General features: G+C 45.0%; 1 protein-coding gene across 1 annotated transcript; it reads right to left on the reverse strand.

Annotated features, from left to right (window-relative positions):
• Positions 1–15931: 15931 nt before the first annotated feature.
• LOC306982003 (E-selectin-like) lies at positions 15932–17023 on the reverse strand (the record flags this gene model as incomplete). Its single annotated transcript, XM_079581745.1, has 2 exons — positions 15932–16126; positions 16712–17023. The coding sequence occupies 2 exons, from the start codon at positions 17021–17023 to the stop codon at positions 15932–15934; spliced, it is 507 nt and encodes a 168-aa protein (XP_079437871.1).
• Between the last annotated feature and the right edge of the window lie 937 nt (positions 17024–17960).

Raw genomic sequence — 17960 nt, forward strand, 5'->3', positions numbered from 1 at the left:
TTTCCAGCACATTTTTGTTTTTGGATGCTTTTCTCTGAAGCTTTTAGATTTGGGTAAAGCTCGGTCACGCCCGGGGGTAAGGGTAAGGTAAAGTGAGGGGCCAGACCGGTGGCCCTAGAGCCAGTGGCCATTCTGCTCACGGTGACTCATGAGCTCTAGTAAGTAAACGTTACTTTGAAATTATATTACTCAGTAAGAGCTAAAAAGTACTGTGAGAAAATGTTACTTGAGTACTGTGAGTAATGGAGTAACTGAGTGAAAATGTAAGTTTGTGTGAAACAAAGCACAAATTTAGGTGGAAACAGTGATTTTTTTCCCCAACGACAATTGACAAATGAAAAATGAAAATACAGGAAAACAAAGTAATTCTAATGAATGAGGTTGACATCTATTCTATGACAAAATGAGACAGGTTTCAAACTGTAATTCACACCAGTGTCCAGTAGATGGAGCTGTTGGATCATTTTAAAAGTAGCATTATGTTGTCAGTGGCAAAGCAGACAGAAGTGCAGAATAGGAACTTTTCTGCTGATGTTTTCACAGTCTGAGGGTCTGTGTGTTGTTCCAAATATTTCGTCCTACCATTGCAACAATCTCATCTTCCCTGGCTATTGACCCAATAAGCCTTTTGAACAAAAAATGTGTCAGTCAAGCCTTCAATCAAAACATTTTTGGGGAGAAACCATTTAAATTTGATCTATCATACACACATTTTTTAATAATTTCTGGTATTTCTGCTGCAAACTTTGTACATGAACAAATTCATATTTATTTTATGCACAATTTGGACTCGAATTCTGTAATTGTAATGTAATGTAAATCATATTCCTTTTATATGGAGAGTATATATATATATTTTCAGTTTTCATTAATTATTTTGATGACTTCAGGTTTGGAATCAAGTCGGACACATCAGAGAACCTGAGAACAGAGCGGGGCCTCAGATCTGGCAACGTCTCGCGTTTGTTAGAAACGGTTTGTGAACACATCTCGACTTCTCCCAGACACCAGACAGTCGCCTCATCATCAGAGCAAAAGATATAGACTGCTCCTCTTACAGTTTAGGATTGAAATCAATGATGAACTTATGCACACAAATAAAACATGGTGGACTCATCATGCAGAACGTCAGGGCAACATGTTTCTGACAAACACAATTCTGAGCCAATCACCTGTCAGCACACATGTTAACCACCCTTTTTTCTTCTTAGGCCTTTGTAGTTCAGGCAGGCGAGCCCAGGGACTGCAGCCCCTCGCCCTCAGAGACACCGGGACCGTCGCACAGGTGGCGTCAGAGCAAACAGGCGGCATCTTGGACACAGATCTGAGGGGGGACAGACTGGTGGCCTCGCTTCCCTTGTCAGTCTCCCCCAAGGCAGCCGTGGCTACAATAGTGGCTTACCACAACCAAGTATAGTGGGAATGAATACTGCAAGTGTCTGTGTACATTGGTGTGTGAATGAGAGATAATGTAGAATGAAAATGTTTATTTATTTGTGTTTTTTGGGTGGTTCACCTGCACTTTTATGGACACTAGGTGGCAGCCGCTACTCGCCGACCGATTGTCTGTTAAAGGCCCTATACCTGATTTGTACTTACAAACAATGAAAGTGTCAACCGCTAAATTAAAATGTTGGGAATGGCCCGGACTCGTACCTTCCACATTTGTAGCATCCCTATTCTTCACAGGGACGACTTTACAGGCACATTTCACACTTTTCAGGGTCATAGTCACAGAAATGCAAGAAAACTCGCCTGAAACTTCATGAAATTGAACGTGTAAATAAATTAATAGCAAATTTTACAAGAATAATGAATAATAATGGATTAGTTTTAAATAGCGCTTTTCATGACGCTCAAATTGGCGGTACAATTTGGTTCATGATTAATTCACACCATACTCTGTGATGGTAAGCTATGTATGTAGCCACAGCTGCCCCGGGATAGATATGACCTCTGAGCCTGAGGCCCCGCCCCATTTCCCCATGTGTCCAGGAGCCCGCCGCGAGGAACAACAAGGTATTCTGGCAAACACCGGAGGAGGCTCTTTAGAATACAAACAGCCATCTGCAAAGGAGTTGGACTCAGAAGTGACTTTTTAGTGACTGAAAGTTTAATGAAAATATACGGGAGTGTTTATATTTATACGTTTCTATTTCAAATCCAAGACTCACTCTCACATTTTAAAAACATCCAGGAGCATTAATCGAGAGAAGAATAAAAAACGTATGAACTACTAAGCGAACGCCGTGGCTTATAGCAGGTTAGAGCTTATAGCAGGTTTCTCAGAGGGATAGGTTGATATCGAACTCCTTTATGGATTTATTGAGGTTTGAACTCCCCAAATATGGCAACATTTGAATTTTTCACCAATTTTTTAAATTTATTTATTTTTTACTAGGAGCTAGTTTAGGAGCTCTTCCACTACAGGCTCTGTGTAAAAATGTTTAAGGCCCTGTCCACACAAAGTCAAGCTCAGGACTAAACGCAAAAATATTATATCAGTCCAGTGAATCATCCAGACGAAACCAGCGTCTTGGGTGTCTGTAGATGATCATTTTGCAAACTAAGTCCCAGTTATAACTAAAACTGTGACATCACAGTGTTTGTTATCTACAATCTACTGACCTTAACCTTTAACTGCACAATCCTCCGCTCATCTGCCCCGCAGTGAGCCACAGGTGACACGAAGAAAAAACACTGCAGAGCCTCCTGACAGAATGAATAACTCACCTCCTCGTCTCTTCTGTAGATTGTAAATCCATTGTGAAGTTTCATATTTACCAACTTGCTTATAGTTCAGAAAGTTCCCAGAGTATGTAATATCTACAGTCTTGTTCTATTCACAGCGCCTCACGCAGGCCTGGCTGATATATTGCAGTGTTTTCTCAGATGTGAGCCAATCCAAGTGGACGCAAACACTTACTGAGCTGGCTCCGTGTTTACAGAGAAAGTTTCTGAAATTCTAAGCGGTTTGTCTTCATGTGGACATAGCCTAAACACTCAAAGTCACGCACTCTCATGTATACACTCATGCACTGGAGTGCGCTAGAGAACCAGGAAGGATCCCAGCAGAACTGCTCTGAGCTTTTCACCGCACTGAGTTTCGTGGAGGGCCCTTGTGCAACCTTCCGCTTCATGAGAGACTCGTGGATCAGCTCCATTCATCCCGTTCCTATGAATGACGCTCGCTGGACTCAGATGGCTCTGCACCGCTCACCAATCCACAGGGCGCACACAGGGACTCACCCGGCGGCAGATGTGCTCGGAAATCCCACACCGCCGCATCCACACTGAACTCACGCACTCGACATCGGTCCTTCTCCCTGACAGATGTGCAGAGGCTGGCGTCACGTTGCCCCCCCCTTCTGCCGCTGGGACCATCTGTCGTCCGCCCTGACCTGAGAGCTGCCTTCCTCTGACTTCTCCACGCACTCGCTTCCTCTTGCTAAAGCCGCAGTCGATGCCAGTCCCCGGTTAAACAAAGTCAAATCATATTCTCTCAACACATCAGGTAATGGCACTATTTTGTGAGTCAAAGTGGAACCATGCTGTGCTACAACATTACATTTGATCACTATGTTCCTGTAATTGAGTAAACTTCATTTGATACCATAGATCTATTTTGTAAACGCAGCATTTGTGAAAGAAAAACAACCCCGTGTCCGACACCAGACTAGTTTCAACCCTGGTTCCGTTAGAAATCTTTTAGAATGTGAACAGCCCTCTACCAGTTTAAATCGTATTGATCTGATAGGTTTTGTCAAAACAAAAAGTCCTCACCGCGCTCCAAAGTGTGCTACGGGTTGCCACAAGGGTCTGTACTCGGGCCGATTTTATTTGTTGTACATGCTTCCAGCCAAACAGAGCACGTTGCTCTCAAAACGCAGGGCAGAAGTAGAGCCTATAGCCATCAAGCAAAGGTTTTATTATCAACTTTCAGCTCATGTTAAAGAAGCAGACACGGTATCTACATTTAAGACTAGGCTCAAAACGTTCCTCTTCGAATTAGCTCATGGTCAGGTCAGACTCCCATCGGCTAAGGTTTCTCTTTCTCCCACGGATTTTTTTCTTTTCCTTGTCATGTAGGACGGTCTAAGGGGACACACAGGAGACTTTTCCATCTGCTGCTGACTATTTCGACATTTCAGGTATATTCGTTTCCCTGTGTTAGCGTTTGGTAAGAGGCAGCTCCTGTTATTGGACTATAATTTACAAAACAACTCGATATGATGATGGCCCCGTTTTCTTACCTTTCCGCTTATTAGCCGATGTGTTTTCATCTCTACTTCCTCTGTGGTGCATATTTGAAGAAAGCTCATTATAGCTCGCTACAGTTGCCTCTATCTCTCATTGAATCTCCCCCTCCTCTTGTTCTTTGAAGCTGCTCGAGCGCCCTCTCTCCACTCCCCTCTCTCGGCTTCATTATAAAAGGTTGCTGTGGCCCAGTATCCGGTGAGTGTTTCCGCGCTCTCCATGGGCTCGCGACCTCACATGGCTTCCAACCGCCGTCATCCCCGTCTACGAGCAGGAGCAGAGCCCATTAGGTGATGCAACGGAGGCAAGAATGTGAGCTCAGCGCAAATACGGCGTGACGAGTTTAGATGGCAAAAACATCTCGTTGAAATGACTACGTGTCACGATTCGAGAAACTTGATTTAAATGTATAGAGAAAACATATAATCATCCTACTTTATGCAAAAGATGTCTGTACTTTAAACAATTACAATATCTTTAGATCCTACAAATCCAAACAAATGTCAAAATAGACTTGAGACTCAGAGTCGGCATGGATGAATGTCTCCTGGGTTTTTCCCTGTTTCAGAGCGTGGTGTCCTGCACTGGTCAGCTTCTCTTCCCCCTGCAAAGCTCCCTCTGCTTCTTAACAGTCTTTCACCATCCTCTGTGAAGAGCTTAGCAGTTCATCTGTTTTATTCGCCAATGAACGTCCATTAGCCAGAACACCAGAACACACATGCCTTGTGTAGATACAGACGGCATCTCGTCATAGAAGGGGGCGTGGCCTCGCCGAGGGGGAAAATAGAATCTTTAGAGAAACACAATTTTTCACTCTTTTTTGCCATTTTCTGGTGGAATATGAACTTATTTATCACATACAAATAAAGTCAAGTGTAAATCAGGCCCATGTGGGTATTTTCTCAAAACAGATTGTTCAGTAGAAGTGAAAAAACGGCAGTTGTAGCTAGCGCGAGCTAACCGTTAGCATTAGCCCAATACTAACTTGAAGCATCAAGTTCTCCGTTATTCATGTATTTATGGGCTGTTGAACCACTTTGCTCCTCCCCATGTCTTTGCATCATTATTTAGTAGAAACTATGTTCATAATTCAGCATTTGTTAAAGCAGTTTTTGAAAAATTAGAGAAAATCTACATTTTTTCAAAGTTGTTTTCCCCCTTAACTGTTTTTAAAAATGACCATATTTGGGCGACTCCAGAGATGCCGTCTGTATCTATCCCACAAGGCATGTGTGGTTTAGCTGTGATTCTTGTCCGGATACCTCCTCGCTGGTCCTTTTTTTGTTTCCCGTAGCGTGTCTTGTGACCTCTCCACTGTGCTGCAGGTGTGGGGGCTCTTGGAGTCTCTTCAGTGTTTCAGAAGAAGAAATGTCTCATGGCTAGCATACGCTAGCTGCTTTCTCCAGGACCATTATGGGCTCTCAGCAGTGAAAAACAACAACGTACAAACAAAACCTTCTACAGGAGAAACAGTGAACAAGAAATTGGTCTAATTGGCTTATTAAACTCCACTTCCTTTTCTGTCACAAAATGGAGCGGTGTGCGTGTGTGGCTGTGCCTGTATTGTTTTTCTTATGGCACTTTTTAATACCTGGCAGAAACACACTGTGCAGCAATGGGCTCATCATGAGAGAGCAAACCGCGGAGACAAGGACCAAAAAGGATTGAATCGAGGCTTTTGCTCACTGGCCTATTATTTCAAAGTTTTCTACCTTGTATTTTAGAGTCATGGCTAAGTCTTGGTGTCAATTTCATATGAACTCTGTTAGTTCTAATATAAAGGGTCTGCAAATGTGTCCTTTTCATTTCAAACAGAACCCATAACATTAGTTTTGGTTGTGAGCAGACGCACGATACTGGCAACTTTCGCTTCCTGTTTTTGTTCCGCTCTCTGGCTCAGTCGCATTCTCAAATCAAATGGTTAAATGATTCAGAGTCGGTCTTTACCGGATCGAGACCCACGTTTTCAGCTGGACCAGGGTTCACTTTCAGAGTCCGTTCGCACATTCACAACACCTCAAACGAACCATGCTATCCCAGCAAAACGAATCAAGCAGGGGTGGTGAATGCACCCTTAGAAGCATCAAAGTTTTCATTTACAGAAAGAGAGGTGGGATTTATAGCTCTTTACGGGGAGTTTTAGGATCCGCTTATTTCAGAGAACCATTCAAAGGACTCGTGAGCACTAACGTCTTTTGATTTAAATCATTTCAAATTGCCTTTAAGCTTTCATTAAATGTAAATGTGACTCTTGTGGGTCGTTCTGTTGACAGTTCCAGCCCCGGTGTCTCCTACCAAGAAAGAAAATATTGCACCATAAGAACAAAGTAGGCCACAGGATAGTAGTTTATGATATGGCCCTCGAAATTACACAATGATGCGACGGTTACATAAGAAGTGGCACGTGCCCGCTATATTAAACCATGGGAGCCTGGTGATTCATGGCACACATGGCTAACTAAACGGCGCAAAGTGGGCACGGGCAGGGAATGCAGTTACGTAAGCCCGCGTCCATGTGCTAAAAGGGCTAAATCCTCCAGTCGCTCGCCGGTCGCGGAGGTTTGAATTGAGAGATACGGCTTTTTCCCGTGACCGGCCCGCTCTGCCATTGGCGCGGCGGCCGCGGTCAAAAGGCAGAGTGCCCGCGACAGTTGTTCGCGCCGTGATGTGCCGACGACGCCCCCGCCGATGCCAGTTTTTCACGGAGAGTGTGTGAGTGCGTGTGAGAGAGCGGTTCATTCACAAGAGAGTGTGAGAGAGGGATGAAGATGGGGGAGGGATACTGGAGTGAGTGAGGGAGTTAAAGACAGTGAGAATAGAGTTGGATCAAGAGAGGAAGAAAGAAAGGAAAAGAGAGAAAGACAGTCAAATAGGGAGAAGAATACGGGAGTGAGTGAGGGAGTTGAAGACAGTGAGAAGAGAGTCGGATTGAGAGAGGAAGAAAGAAAGGAAAAGAGAGAAAGACAGTCAAAGAGGGAGAGGAAAACTGGTGTGAGTGAGGGAGTTATAGACAGCGAGAAGAGTTCGATTGAGGGATGAAGAAAGAAAGGAAAAGAGAGAAACACAGTCAAAGAGGGAGAGGAATACTGGAGTGAGTGAGGGAGTTAAAGACAGCAAGAGAAGAGTTGGATCAAGAGAGGAAGAAAGAAAGGAAAAGAAAGAAAGAAAGACAGACAGTCAAAGAGGGAGAGGAATACTGGAGTGAGTGAGGGAGTTAAAGACAGTGAGAATAGAGTTGGATCAAGAGAGGAAGAAAGAAAGGAAAAGAGAGAAAGACAGTCAAATAGGGAGAAGAATACGGGAGTGAGTGAGGGAGTTGAAGACAGTGAGAAGAGAGTCGGATTGAGAGAGGAAGAAAGACAGGAAAAGAGAGAAAGACAGTCAAAGAGAGAGAGGGATACTGGAGTGAGTGAGGGAGTTAAAGACAGCAAGAGAAAAGAGTCGGATTGAGAGAGGAAGAAAGACAGGAAAAGAGAGAAAGACAGTCAAAGAGGGAGAGGAAAACTGGTGTGAGTGAGGGAGTTATAGACAGCGAGAAGAGTTCGATTGAGGGATGAAGAAAGAAAGGAAAAGAGAGAAACACAGTCAAAGAGGGAGAGGAATACTGGAGTGAGTGAGGGAGTTAAAGACAGCAAGAGAAGAGTTGGATCAAGAGAGGAAGAAAGAAAGGAAAAGAAAGAAAGAAAGACAGTCAAAGAGGGAGAGGAATACTGGAGTGAGTGAGGGAGTTAAAGACAGCAAGAGAAGAATTGGATCAAGGGAGGAAGAAAGAAAGAGAAAGAGTGTCCTAAAGACTGTCGGCAGAAAAGCTGAATCATATTGTTCTTAATCCTTCTTGCAGAGAGTTTAAAGGAATAGGCCACCGTTTTTACATACTAAAATATGTTCTTAGCTCACTTTAGTCGAGTTAATATATCCCCGTCTGGTCTTTGTCCGCGCGCTCTGTCACGCAAACGGAGCACATACGCAGCCTCTCCCACATGTCATATAGCTCCGAAAAAGCTCACGATAGAAGCTACCAAGCTCTTCCACGTGTTCCCTATTTAAATAAAGTTACGTGAAGTGTTTTCATGCGAAGTATATTTACACAGAAATGTAGCGTGTCGATTTTATAAGCAAATAAAAAGGGGGACTATGTTGTGAGGCGTAATGATACGAGGAGTAAAACGTCCGCGCAGTAACTCCTAAAGGTTATTGACGGAAGTGAGCGGGGGAAGTCTTTAGGAGTTACTACGCGGACGCTGTGCTCCTCGTATCATTACGCCTCACAATATAGTCCCCCTTTTTATTTGCTTATAAAATCGACATGCTACATTTCTGTGTAAATATACTTCGCATGAAAACACTTCACGTAACTTTATTTAAATAGGGAACACGTGGAAGAGCTTGGTAGCTTCTATCGTGAGCTTTTTCGGAGCTATATGACATGTGGGAGAGGCTGCGTATGTGCTCCGTTTGCGTGACAGAGCGCACGGACAAAGACCAGACGGGGATATATTAACACGTCTAAAGTGAGGTAAGAACATATCTTAGTATGTAAAAACGGTGGCCTATTCCTTTAAGAGTTTTAAAATCCGTTCAGTCGACAGTGAGCGACTTTGAGCCTTTTCCCCCGAAGGCCACATCTTCTTGCAGAGCCAGTGACAGATGGATCACTCGAAATCTTGAGCCGCCAGTTCCAGATGCTCCTGTTCACCTGTGGATTTGAAGCTGAACAGAGAAGCCGCCGTTCAACACAGTGTTGGTATACCTTGCTGTTGACTATTAGAGACTTGTTATATCCCTAATCCCTGTTCCCCCTCTCGGAGGTTCTTTGGATGAGAACTTTCTTATGGTCCCTCATACTAACTAAGGACAAGAGATCACTCTTTTTTGGGCTGTCGTGGCTTGGCCTTTCCCTACGTTGATTCTTTTGGTGTTTTTGAGAGCAAACTAGAAGCCCACTTGTTTCGGAAAGCGTCTGAAGTCCAGTCGATAAAGGGTTGTTCAATGATGCTTTGTGACTCTAACAGAACTTTGTATTCTATTTTCATTTCGTGAAGCACTTTGACTTCTTCCTTTTAATGTATCTCAGCTCATACTTTGAAATATTTGATCGTTCCTTCATTGGGAGCCTTTTAACGTTCACTTTTACTTCAGAATGTATCCGTCAAAGATGGAAAACAGCCTGAACAACACAGCGAGGACAAGCTCCAAAATAATTGGTGTTCAGATGTCAAGCTTCGATTGCTTGTGTAGCAGATGTTTCACAAAGCAGGTATTCAAACTCATTTATTCCAGCTGCCATGAGGCTCCGAAACTCAGGAGAAAGCAGTCATTGAGTTGTGTTTTCAACTGACTATTATTCTCCGGAGGGTCATGCACCTTATTAGAGGTTGCATCCCTTGTTGTTGTTGTTGACTACTGTGAGCACTGACAGATAATTACTGTGTCCTTGGTTGGTTGTCGATTGACACGTTGTAGGTTTTTCGGTGTGTTTTTATTCGTAAAGGCAGCGGTTGCAAACTCAATGGCCCTTCTGGGATAAATAAAGTTTTCTAAATCTGAGTCTGATATCTTACAATTTCTAGTAGATATTCAGAACATCATGTCACGCTGATAAAAGGTCGATATCTCTGGGACTGAGTGTGATAGAGGCTTCTGTTTTTTTTTTGCATTGGAATGAGCCCAGTCAGAGCCTTCAAATGAACCCTCCCACAACTTCCTCGGCCTCAGGAGATGAGAAGCATTGCGGTGAAAATCGGTCACGAGTTTGCACACCTCGGATTGTATTTAGCATATTCCACGTTGCGGACTTTGCTCATAATCTCGGAACCACAAGAGAATCTGCTGTTTTTTTTGTCAGCGGCTGAACATGAACGTCCTGAATGAATCAGCCCTCTGCCCTTAATAAAGCGCGCCCTGCCGTCACAGTTCAACACTGACCCATTTGACAAACTATTGGCGAAGCAAAACGGAACGGAGGGAAGATGAAGCGAGATGAAGACAGTGGAGTAGAGAGAAAGTCGGGGGAGGGAGAGGGAAAGTGGGGGATGGGGCACGAGGGGAAATCAATGGAGAATGTCACAAGATGTTCATGTTTTTATCACATACACACGAGCTGTCAGCACGAGTCACATATGTGGTTGATTTCGCTGGAGGAAAAAGCGACTCCTAACAATTTATGTAATGATCAAGCATACTTAATATAACGTCTTTTTAAAAAAACACTTTTTTTCATTAACTCAGATGATAATTTATTCCTTTTCCCTTTTGAAATCATGTACATTAGCTCAATAATTCATAGATAATATGCTGACCTATTTATGGCTGTACTACATGAATATAAATGTGTTGGCAGATTCCATCAGCCCACAGGAGAATACATTATTGCAGTTGGCGTACTGCATGTTGTACTGAAGTAGTCATTGGGGTAAAACTTGAAGAGTGTTCCCTGATGCAAATTTGGACAGACATCTCGAATTCTCCACCATGGACGACCTCACTCCTGCACTGACTTGTTCACGCGGCTCCGTCTGACAGTCTCCCCTGGTATTTTTAGCTTTTAAACACGAACATTTTGTCGCTCACGGCAGAGTTAGTTAGCGCCGGGGTGTGAGAGAGCGATGAGGCACTAACGATAAAGATGTATAGTTGCGCGGCCGGCTGGTTTGTGGGTGTCTCCACTGTCCCAATTCCACCTCGCTGCTGTGAGAGAGGTGCAAACCAGCAGCGGCCGTAATTTGAGGTCGAATTCACACATGATCCGTCCAGATTTGCAACCGAACCAAACACTTTTCACAACTGAACAGCACTTACGCATTTTCTTTTTGCCATTGTTGTTGGCGATGATTCACTGTATGTATTAATATCTGTTGCTAATATTAAACACACTGCCTCTTCATTATCCAAAATGCGCCGCCTAAGCTACCGTTTTCGGTTCAAGTGATTGAAAACAAAAGCCTTAAAAATATGATTGGTCGAGATCGGAGAGCGGACTGAGCTCCAGTCCGCGAGAGCTTTGAATTTAAAAGCCCTGTGATATTTTTTCCTTGCAAGCACATTGAAGTACATTTGTTCGCTGTGCCAGAGACTATAAACAGACCTGACTGGACTTAGACATTAACATGGGACACTTTGGCTTCTAAATCCAAATCAGCCAATTATCATGAATAAGAATGAATAAGTTCCATCTGGTGCTGCATGTGATCCATTCCATCTATCTGGTGCTGAAGGTGATCCGTTCCGACTGGTGCTGCAGGTGAACAGTTCCATCTGGTGCTGCATATGATCTGTTCCATCCATCTGGTGCTGCATGTGATCCGTTCCATCTGGTGCTGCATGTGATCTGTTCCATCTGGTGCTGCATGTGATCTGTTCCATCTGGTGCTGCATGTGATCTGTTCCATCTGGTGCTGCATGTGATCTGTTCCATCTGGTGCTGCATGTGATCCGTTCCATCTGGTGCTGCAGGTGATCCGTTCCATCTGGTGCTGCATGTGATCCGTTCCATCCATCTGGTGCTGCATGTGATCCATTCCATCTGGTGCTGCATGTGATCCATTCCATCTGGTGCTGCATGTGATCCATTCCATCTGGCGCTGCATGTGATCCGTTCCATCCACCTGGTGCTGCATGTGATCCGTTTCATCTATCTTGTGCTGCTGGTGATCCATTCCATCTGGTGCTGCAGGTGAACAGTTCAATGTGGTGCTGATGGTGATCTGTTCCATCTGGTGCTGCATGTGATCCGTTCCATCTATCTGGTGCTGCAGGTGATCCGTTCCATCTGGTGCTGCATGTGATCCGTTCCATCTGGTGCTGCATGTGATCCGTTCCATCTATCTGGTGCTGCAGGTGATCCGTTCCATCTGGTGCTGCAGGTGATCCGTTCCATCTGGTGCTGCATGTGATCCGTTCCATCTGGTGCTGCAGGTGATCCGTTCCATCTGGTGCTGCAGGTGATCCGTTTCATCCATCTGGTGCTGCAGGTGATCCGTTCCATCCATCTGGTGCTGGTGGTGATCCGTTCCATCTGGTGCTGCAGGTGATCCGTTCCATCTGGTGCTGCAGGTGATCCGTTTCATCCATCTGGTGCTGCAGGTGATCCGTTCCATCCATCTGGTGCTGGTGATGATCCATTCCATCTGGTGCTGGTGGTGATCCGTTCCATCAAATCCAAGTCCGTTTCCGTAATGAGGGAACAATAACATTCTGAATGGTCAGAACTTTATTCTGACTTTTCTGACTATATTTTGTACACCAAAATACAGGTTATTAAACAAAACAAGCTTGGATTCTTGTCCCTTTCCTGTACGTACCATGTGGTGACACAGTGTGGGCAGAGAAGAGAGATGACACCATTCCTTTCTGAGCCTTGGTGAGAGTAATATTGATTTCTCTCTTGCGGTGGTGCTGATTGTGTGCGCGCAGTGAAATCATCCATCATGGCCGCCACATTCCCCCCCCCTGCCATCCCCCACCCCTCCATCCCCACCGCGGTAAATCCCTCTCCCTGGCTCCATCATAATTAAGAAGCTAAGAATGCTCCCTCATGGCTGTCCGGAGACATTCACGCCGCTATACCACACGCAAATGTTCTATTCGGAGCTTCCAACCGTGATACAATGTCGGACAATCTCATTTGCCCTAAAACCCTGCAGACACTTCACCCTCTTGTATGAACGCAGTGTGTGAGTGAACAATAGTAGAGTAGAGATATCAATTTGAAACTTTTTGACCAGAGTAATGGAGCCATACAATAAGTCTACATTATCAATAGTCGAAAGGTTTGACAGATTTTCTTCGTAGTCAGAGATGTCAGTACAGACTGTTCTTGCGTCTGGGTGATATTGCAGTTGTTGTGATGAGACCGAGTAACCAGAGCGAGGGGAGTCGGGGCCCAGGAGAGATGTGGACTTATTTGACTTTGCACAGCTACGCGTGGATTCCCAAGGGCCCCGACACCAATCCTCTCCCTCCACTACTCCCAAACAAATAAGCCTCAAAATCACCTCCGCCCTCATCAGGAGAAACAGCCAATTTTACTTTGTCTTGAAATCTGTAACACTCGGGAGATGCTACATTACTTTCATCCAGCCCTAAGACAAAGTGACCTAGAAATATATGCACAGTCAATGCAGTTTTGGTTGTTTGGAGTCCATATTTTGCTCAACATAGGTAAATATTCAACTCATGTTATAAAGTGGACATACCATGCATAATTGACGGTCTCTCTGCTGTGATATTTTAGGCTACTTATTAAAAATTGAACAGAAAGAAAAGGCCTTAAGGAGTGAGAGAATGCGCTGGCATGCTAGCAAATCCATGGAAATGTCAAAACAGATGATTTTGGTTATTGCCAGTCCTGTGTTTAGAACGATCGTCCACAGACCCCGAAGACCAACAGAAAAACATCCAAACTGGCTTTTTGTACAACTACATTTTAGAACAGGATAAATGTAAAAACACTCATGGACTACAGGTGCTCAAACGCAGGCGACCTTTTCTTGTCCATTCAGGCTGTGACCTTTATCGTCACGCCGCGACATTCGGCCCGTCTCCTCGCGCCGCGTTGTGTCGTCACATGGAGGTGGTTTATTCATAAACAGCGCTCATCCCTGAATGCGGGCACGCGTGTTTCCATTCTCTTGAGCGATCTCTTCATTGTAACATGCTGTACGAGCCGGATCTTATCTTCCTCAGGCGCACAGCTCGGAGGGAAAATAAAAAAAGTCAGTGTAGAAAGTCACACAGCAGGACATTTCAGGTAATGATCCAATGCTTAACCTAAGTGCTTTGGGGCGACAGTCTCGCAGATGGTTGAGCAGGTCGTCTCATGATCGGAAGATTGGGGATTCGAATCCTGCCTTCTGAAGAGGCACACTGCTGTTGTGTCCTTGGGCAAGACACTTCACCCACACTGCCTGCCTCACTCACCGATTCATACACCAGTGTACTGAGTGGTTCCTTGCTGCAAAGCGCTTTGAGTGCCTAATGTAGCTGGAAAAGCGCTTTGTAAGTTGAGACCATTTACCATTGAACTGTGAAATACATTAAAACATTTCAAATGACTTCTATTAATATGAGATGCAAAATACTGCTTATACGATATATTCCCTAGTTAAACCTGCAGCTATTGTTGTCATACTAGTTTAGTTTAGTTTATTTCACAACTTTGCACATACAATACGGAAATTCAACTTATAACCCATCTAGCAAGTGCTACATTGTGAAAATGGACACTCAAAAAGCTAAAAGCGTCCAATTTTGCATACTTTCCAATGCATTCCAATGCATTTTGGAACAAACCCCTTTTTGAAATTTAAAAACCCGGCGTTTATTACATTGTCGTTGTCGGCTTCCTTGAACTGATTTGACACTGATCTTGTCTCATCGAGTCTAATTTTGGGGTCTGCTCTGAGGCTCGCTGCTGGGCCGTGTATGAACTGGTTCTTCCTGAAGTTCGGTCAGTGGAGTGGCCCGGCGTGTGGAGTATTTTTCTCAACTTCCCCTGGCTCCTCGTGCTCCACCTCCCATTGTCAGAAACCATCTCTGTTTGTGGATAGTACTGGCGCAAGTGAACAGGTATCGCAGATCCCGTGCACACTATTGGTGCATATCTTTTCAAATGGATAAAATAAAAACATATTGCTCCCTGGTAGATCACTCTGGTCAACTGCACGGGGGTGGATTGATCAGGCTTTGGGGATTGTATCGTAGCCAGTGGCCATGGAATAGATTCATTCAAATCCCAACAAACGTGACACCATTTAAAGCCGAAGTTAAAATCCAAGATGGACGACCTCCAGTGGCTCAGGTTCAAGGTTTGGTCACGGCCTTTGACGTCTCTTGAGCGAAACGTCATTAACAATCAGCATGCTTTTTATTTGATTTTGTTTTTAAGAGATTCTGATAATAAAAAAAAAAGTCTGACTTCTAATCAATAAGTATTAGCGGACACCATATAGCATTGGATACAAAGCGTTTGTTCGATATAAATGCATCTCATACATGGGGTAAAAATGAATGGGCAATAAGGATGCACATTACATTCAGGTCAGTGGCAACACGCCCAGATGCGCCGCAGATTACTCATGTGTTTCAAAGGCTAAATATAGCGCGGTAATTCGATTGCCTAGAGGACCGTTAGAGGCTCTTTTTTTTTTGTGTTTTTTTTTGGGGTTGTTGTTACATGGCGGCCCGCTGCCCAGATGTGTGCACATGTGGAGTTCGGAGCCGCAGATTAACACGGGATTATGCAGATTGACAGGGAGCGCGCGCGGTGCGCCACGTCACATCGCGCCATTCATCTGCAGCAGGGCGGGATTATGTCATCACACGTGCACTGTGCTAGTAGGTGAGTATGGTAATCGGCTAAAGCGAGACTCATTTGAGCACTTGGGATTGGGAGAGGAATAGAAAATCCAGCAAGAGTTTGAAACACTTTGGATGTGTCGGATTTTCTTTATTTTCAACTCTGTTTACATTGTGTGACTCTCATTGAAGACATTCGGCTATGGATGAACACATCACAAAAACAAGCACTTCTGGGTTCTATTTATCACACAGCACCTAGGAACAAGAAACACCCAAATGAAGGTGGATGACTCAAAACTGAAACTGTAAATGTAGCAAAATACCCTTGCACGACCAAAAGAGTCATGACCTGAGGGGTTCCAGAGAGAAGGTTCCCCTAAGGCTCCTTGTAGCAGAGGGCGTTGAGCCTCTGGCTGCAGTCGTTGGGTTGGATGGAGCTGCTGTTGCGGTCCATCGCGCCGCAGTGAAGGGTGGACTCCGGACACTGCAGCGGAAATGGCGCAGTGACATTGACATTGAGGCTGTCGGACCAGAACCAGTAGCCGTTCAGGAACCGCAGCCCGACCCACACCTGAGGAGGACACACCAGAGATGCAGGAAGTCAACCTGATGTTCTCCAAGACCAGTGGGGAACAGCGGTACCTCCAAGTCCGGAGACACGTGTAAACCAATCCATGTATTTTGCCCCAATGTATTACCATAATTTAACCCTTTATTTCTGGCAAGTTGATAAAAAAAATCATCTATAAAGTTTACAGGCTGCGCATGTCTGCTTTGTGCCATGTTGTAATTTGCTCGTGTCAGTTCGTTCTCTACTCTAGTCTAGGGGTTAACCAAACTTTTAACTAACCACCTCGGGACCTCAGGCATTTACAATCTGCTTTCAATCAGAAATACACAAATTCATTGTCTTGCGACCCCCCCCGAAGGAGTCCCGACCCCAACTTTGGGAACCCACTCTAGTCATCCAAGAAAACCGGCTAAGAAATGACTCTCTCTTGACCAGACCACAGTGGGGCACCGTGGTCTGAGCGTGGATCTTTGGATGAGGGAACTCCCTCAAACTCCTGTTGAAGAACTTCTTACCCCTGTGGACACCAAAGGGGAGCCCACTCTTGAGACATTACTCCTAAAGTAAGAGAGTTTGGGAGCGTACCTTGCTGGTGGTGGCCTCTTTGGTTTGGCTCAGGGCGAACACCAGCTCGCTCTCCTCCACACTGAGCAGGCTGTAGGAGCTGTAGGGGTCCGAGGAGCTGAGATTCCGGCAGGTCTCCAGGGCCTCCTCCCAGGTCAGCAGCTCGGGCACCAGGACCAGGTTGTGTTTGTAGCACAGGAAAGGGTAGGCCTCAGAGCAGTTCTTCACCGACATGGAGTAGGTCAGAGAGGAGATCGCCACACAAGACGCTGGACCGGGGCTCGGCTCAGGGTCAGAACCTGGAACAAGCACATTAGAACCACAGACCTCCATGTTGATCAATGCTCCAGTGTCTATCTTCTAGTTTCTGATCTGGTCTTTGTGATGGGATAAACGTCTAGTAATGGCCACTAAACATCACCTGACATCATCCGCCCTCTCCTCACCTGCGTCCCAGTTCCTGTAGCGGGAGGCCGATCCGTCGCTCCAGTTCCAGGCCCCGCCTAAAACGCAGCAGGTCAGTTGCGTTCACGTCTGAGGTTCATGCAAGCGTTTCTCACCATCGCCGTGCAGACCGATCCACACCGGGAAGTCTCTCGGGCCATAAAGGGGCGTGGCATAGAAAAAGAAGTGATCTATGCCAGGGAAGTCCATGTATCTCCAGCTCTGACTCCGGCAGTATTCCAGGCCTTCAGCCTAGGTTTTGGTTTCGGGAAGGAAAACGTACGACGGGGATTCACAGAAAACGAACAGCTTCTGATCACACATCTCGCCGTAAGCTCTGGGGAGAGACAGAGACAGAGACGGGTCATTTGGTTCCTTCTGGTGCAACGACTGTTTTAATGACAATCATGGCAAAAAAAACTGCAATAAAATCTTCTGGCAATATGTTAAAATGTAGGAAACATTTTACATGTATCTGTTTCTACAAACTGAGTCCAGGAAGTGACATGACTTAAACACACTATGTTGAGTGTTGATTTCTGGAGATTTTTTCTTTTTATTGATGCAGTCCTTATATTTGAAGAGTTTAGTGGTGCTAGGCTAGTGCTAGGCTAGTGCATGTCTATGGTAACTCGTAGCCCGCATTAAAAACCTCTTCAAAACCATGGGGTCGTCTTCCAAACGTTGCCAGATCTGATTTGCAGAAAGCTCCTTTGTGAATTCCACGTGTAGTAATGTCGGCCGCGGGTAAACAAACTACCGTAGATCCGGTAAGCTAGCAGATCACTCCGCCGCTGCGTAGCTTACAACCAGGAAGCTGATGCTG

This window comes from Gobius niger (genome assembly GCF_951799975.1).
Source record: "Gobius niger genome assembly, chromosome: 23".
Classification (NCBI taxonomy): domain Eukaryota; kingdom Metazoa; phylum Chordata; class Actinopteri; order Gobiiformes; family Gobiidae; genus Gobius; species Gobius niger.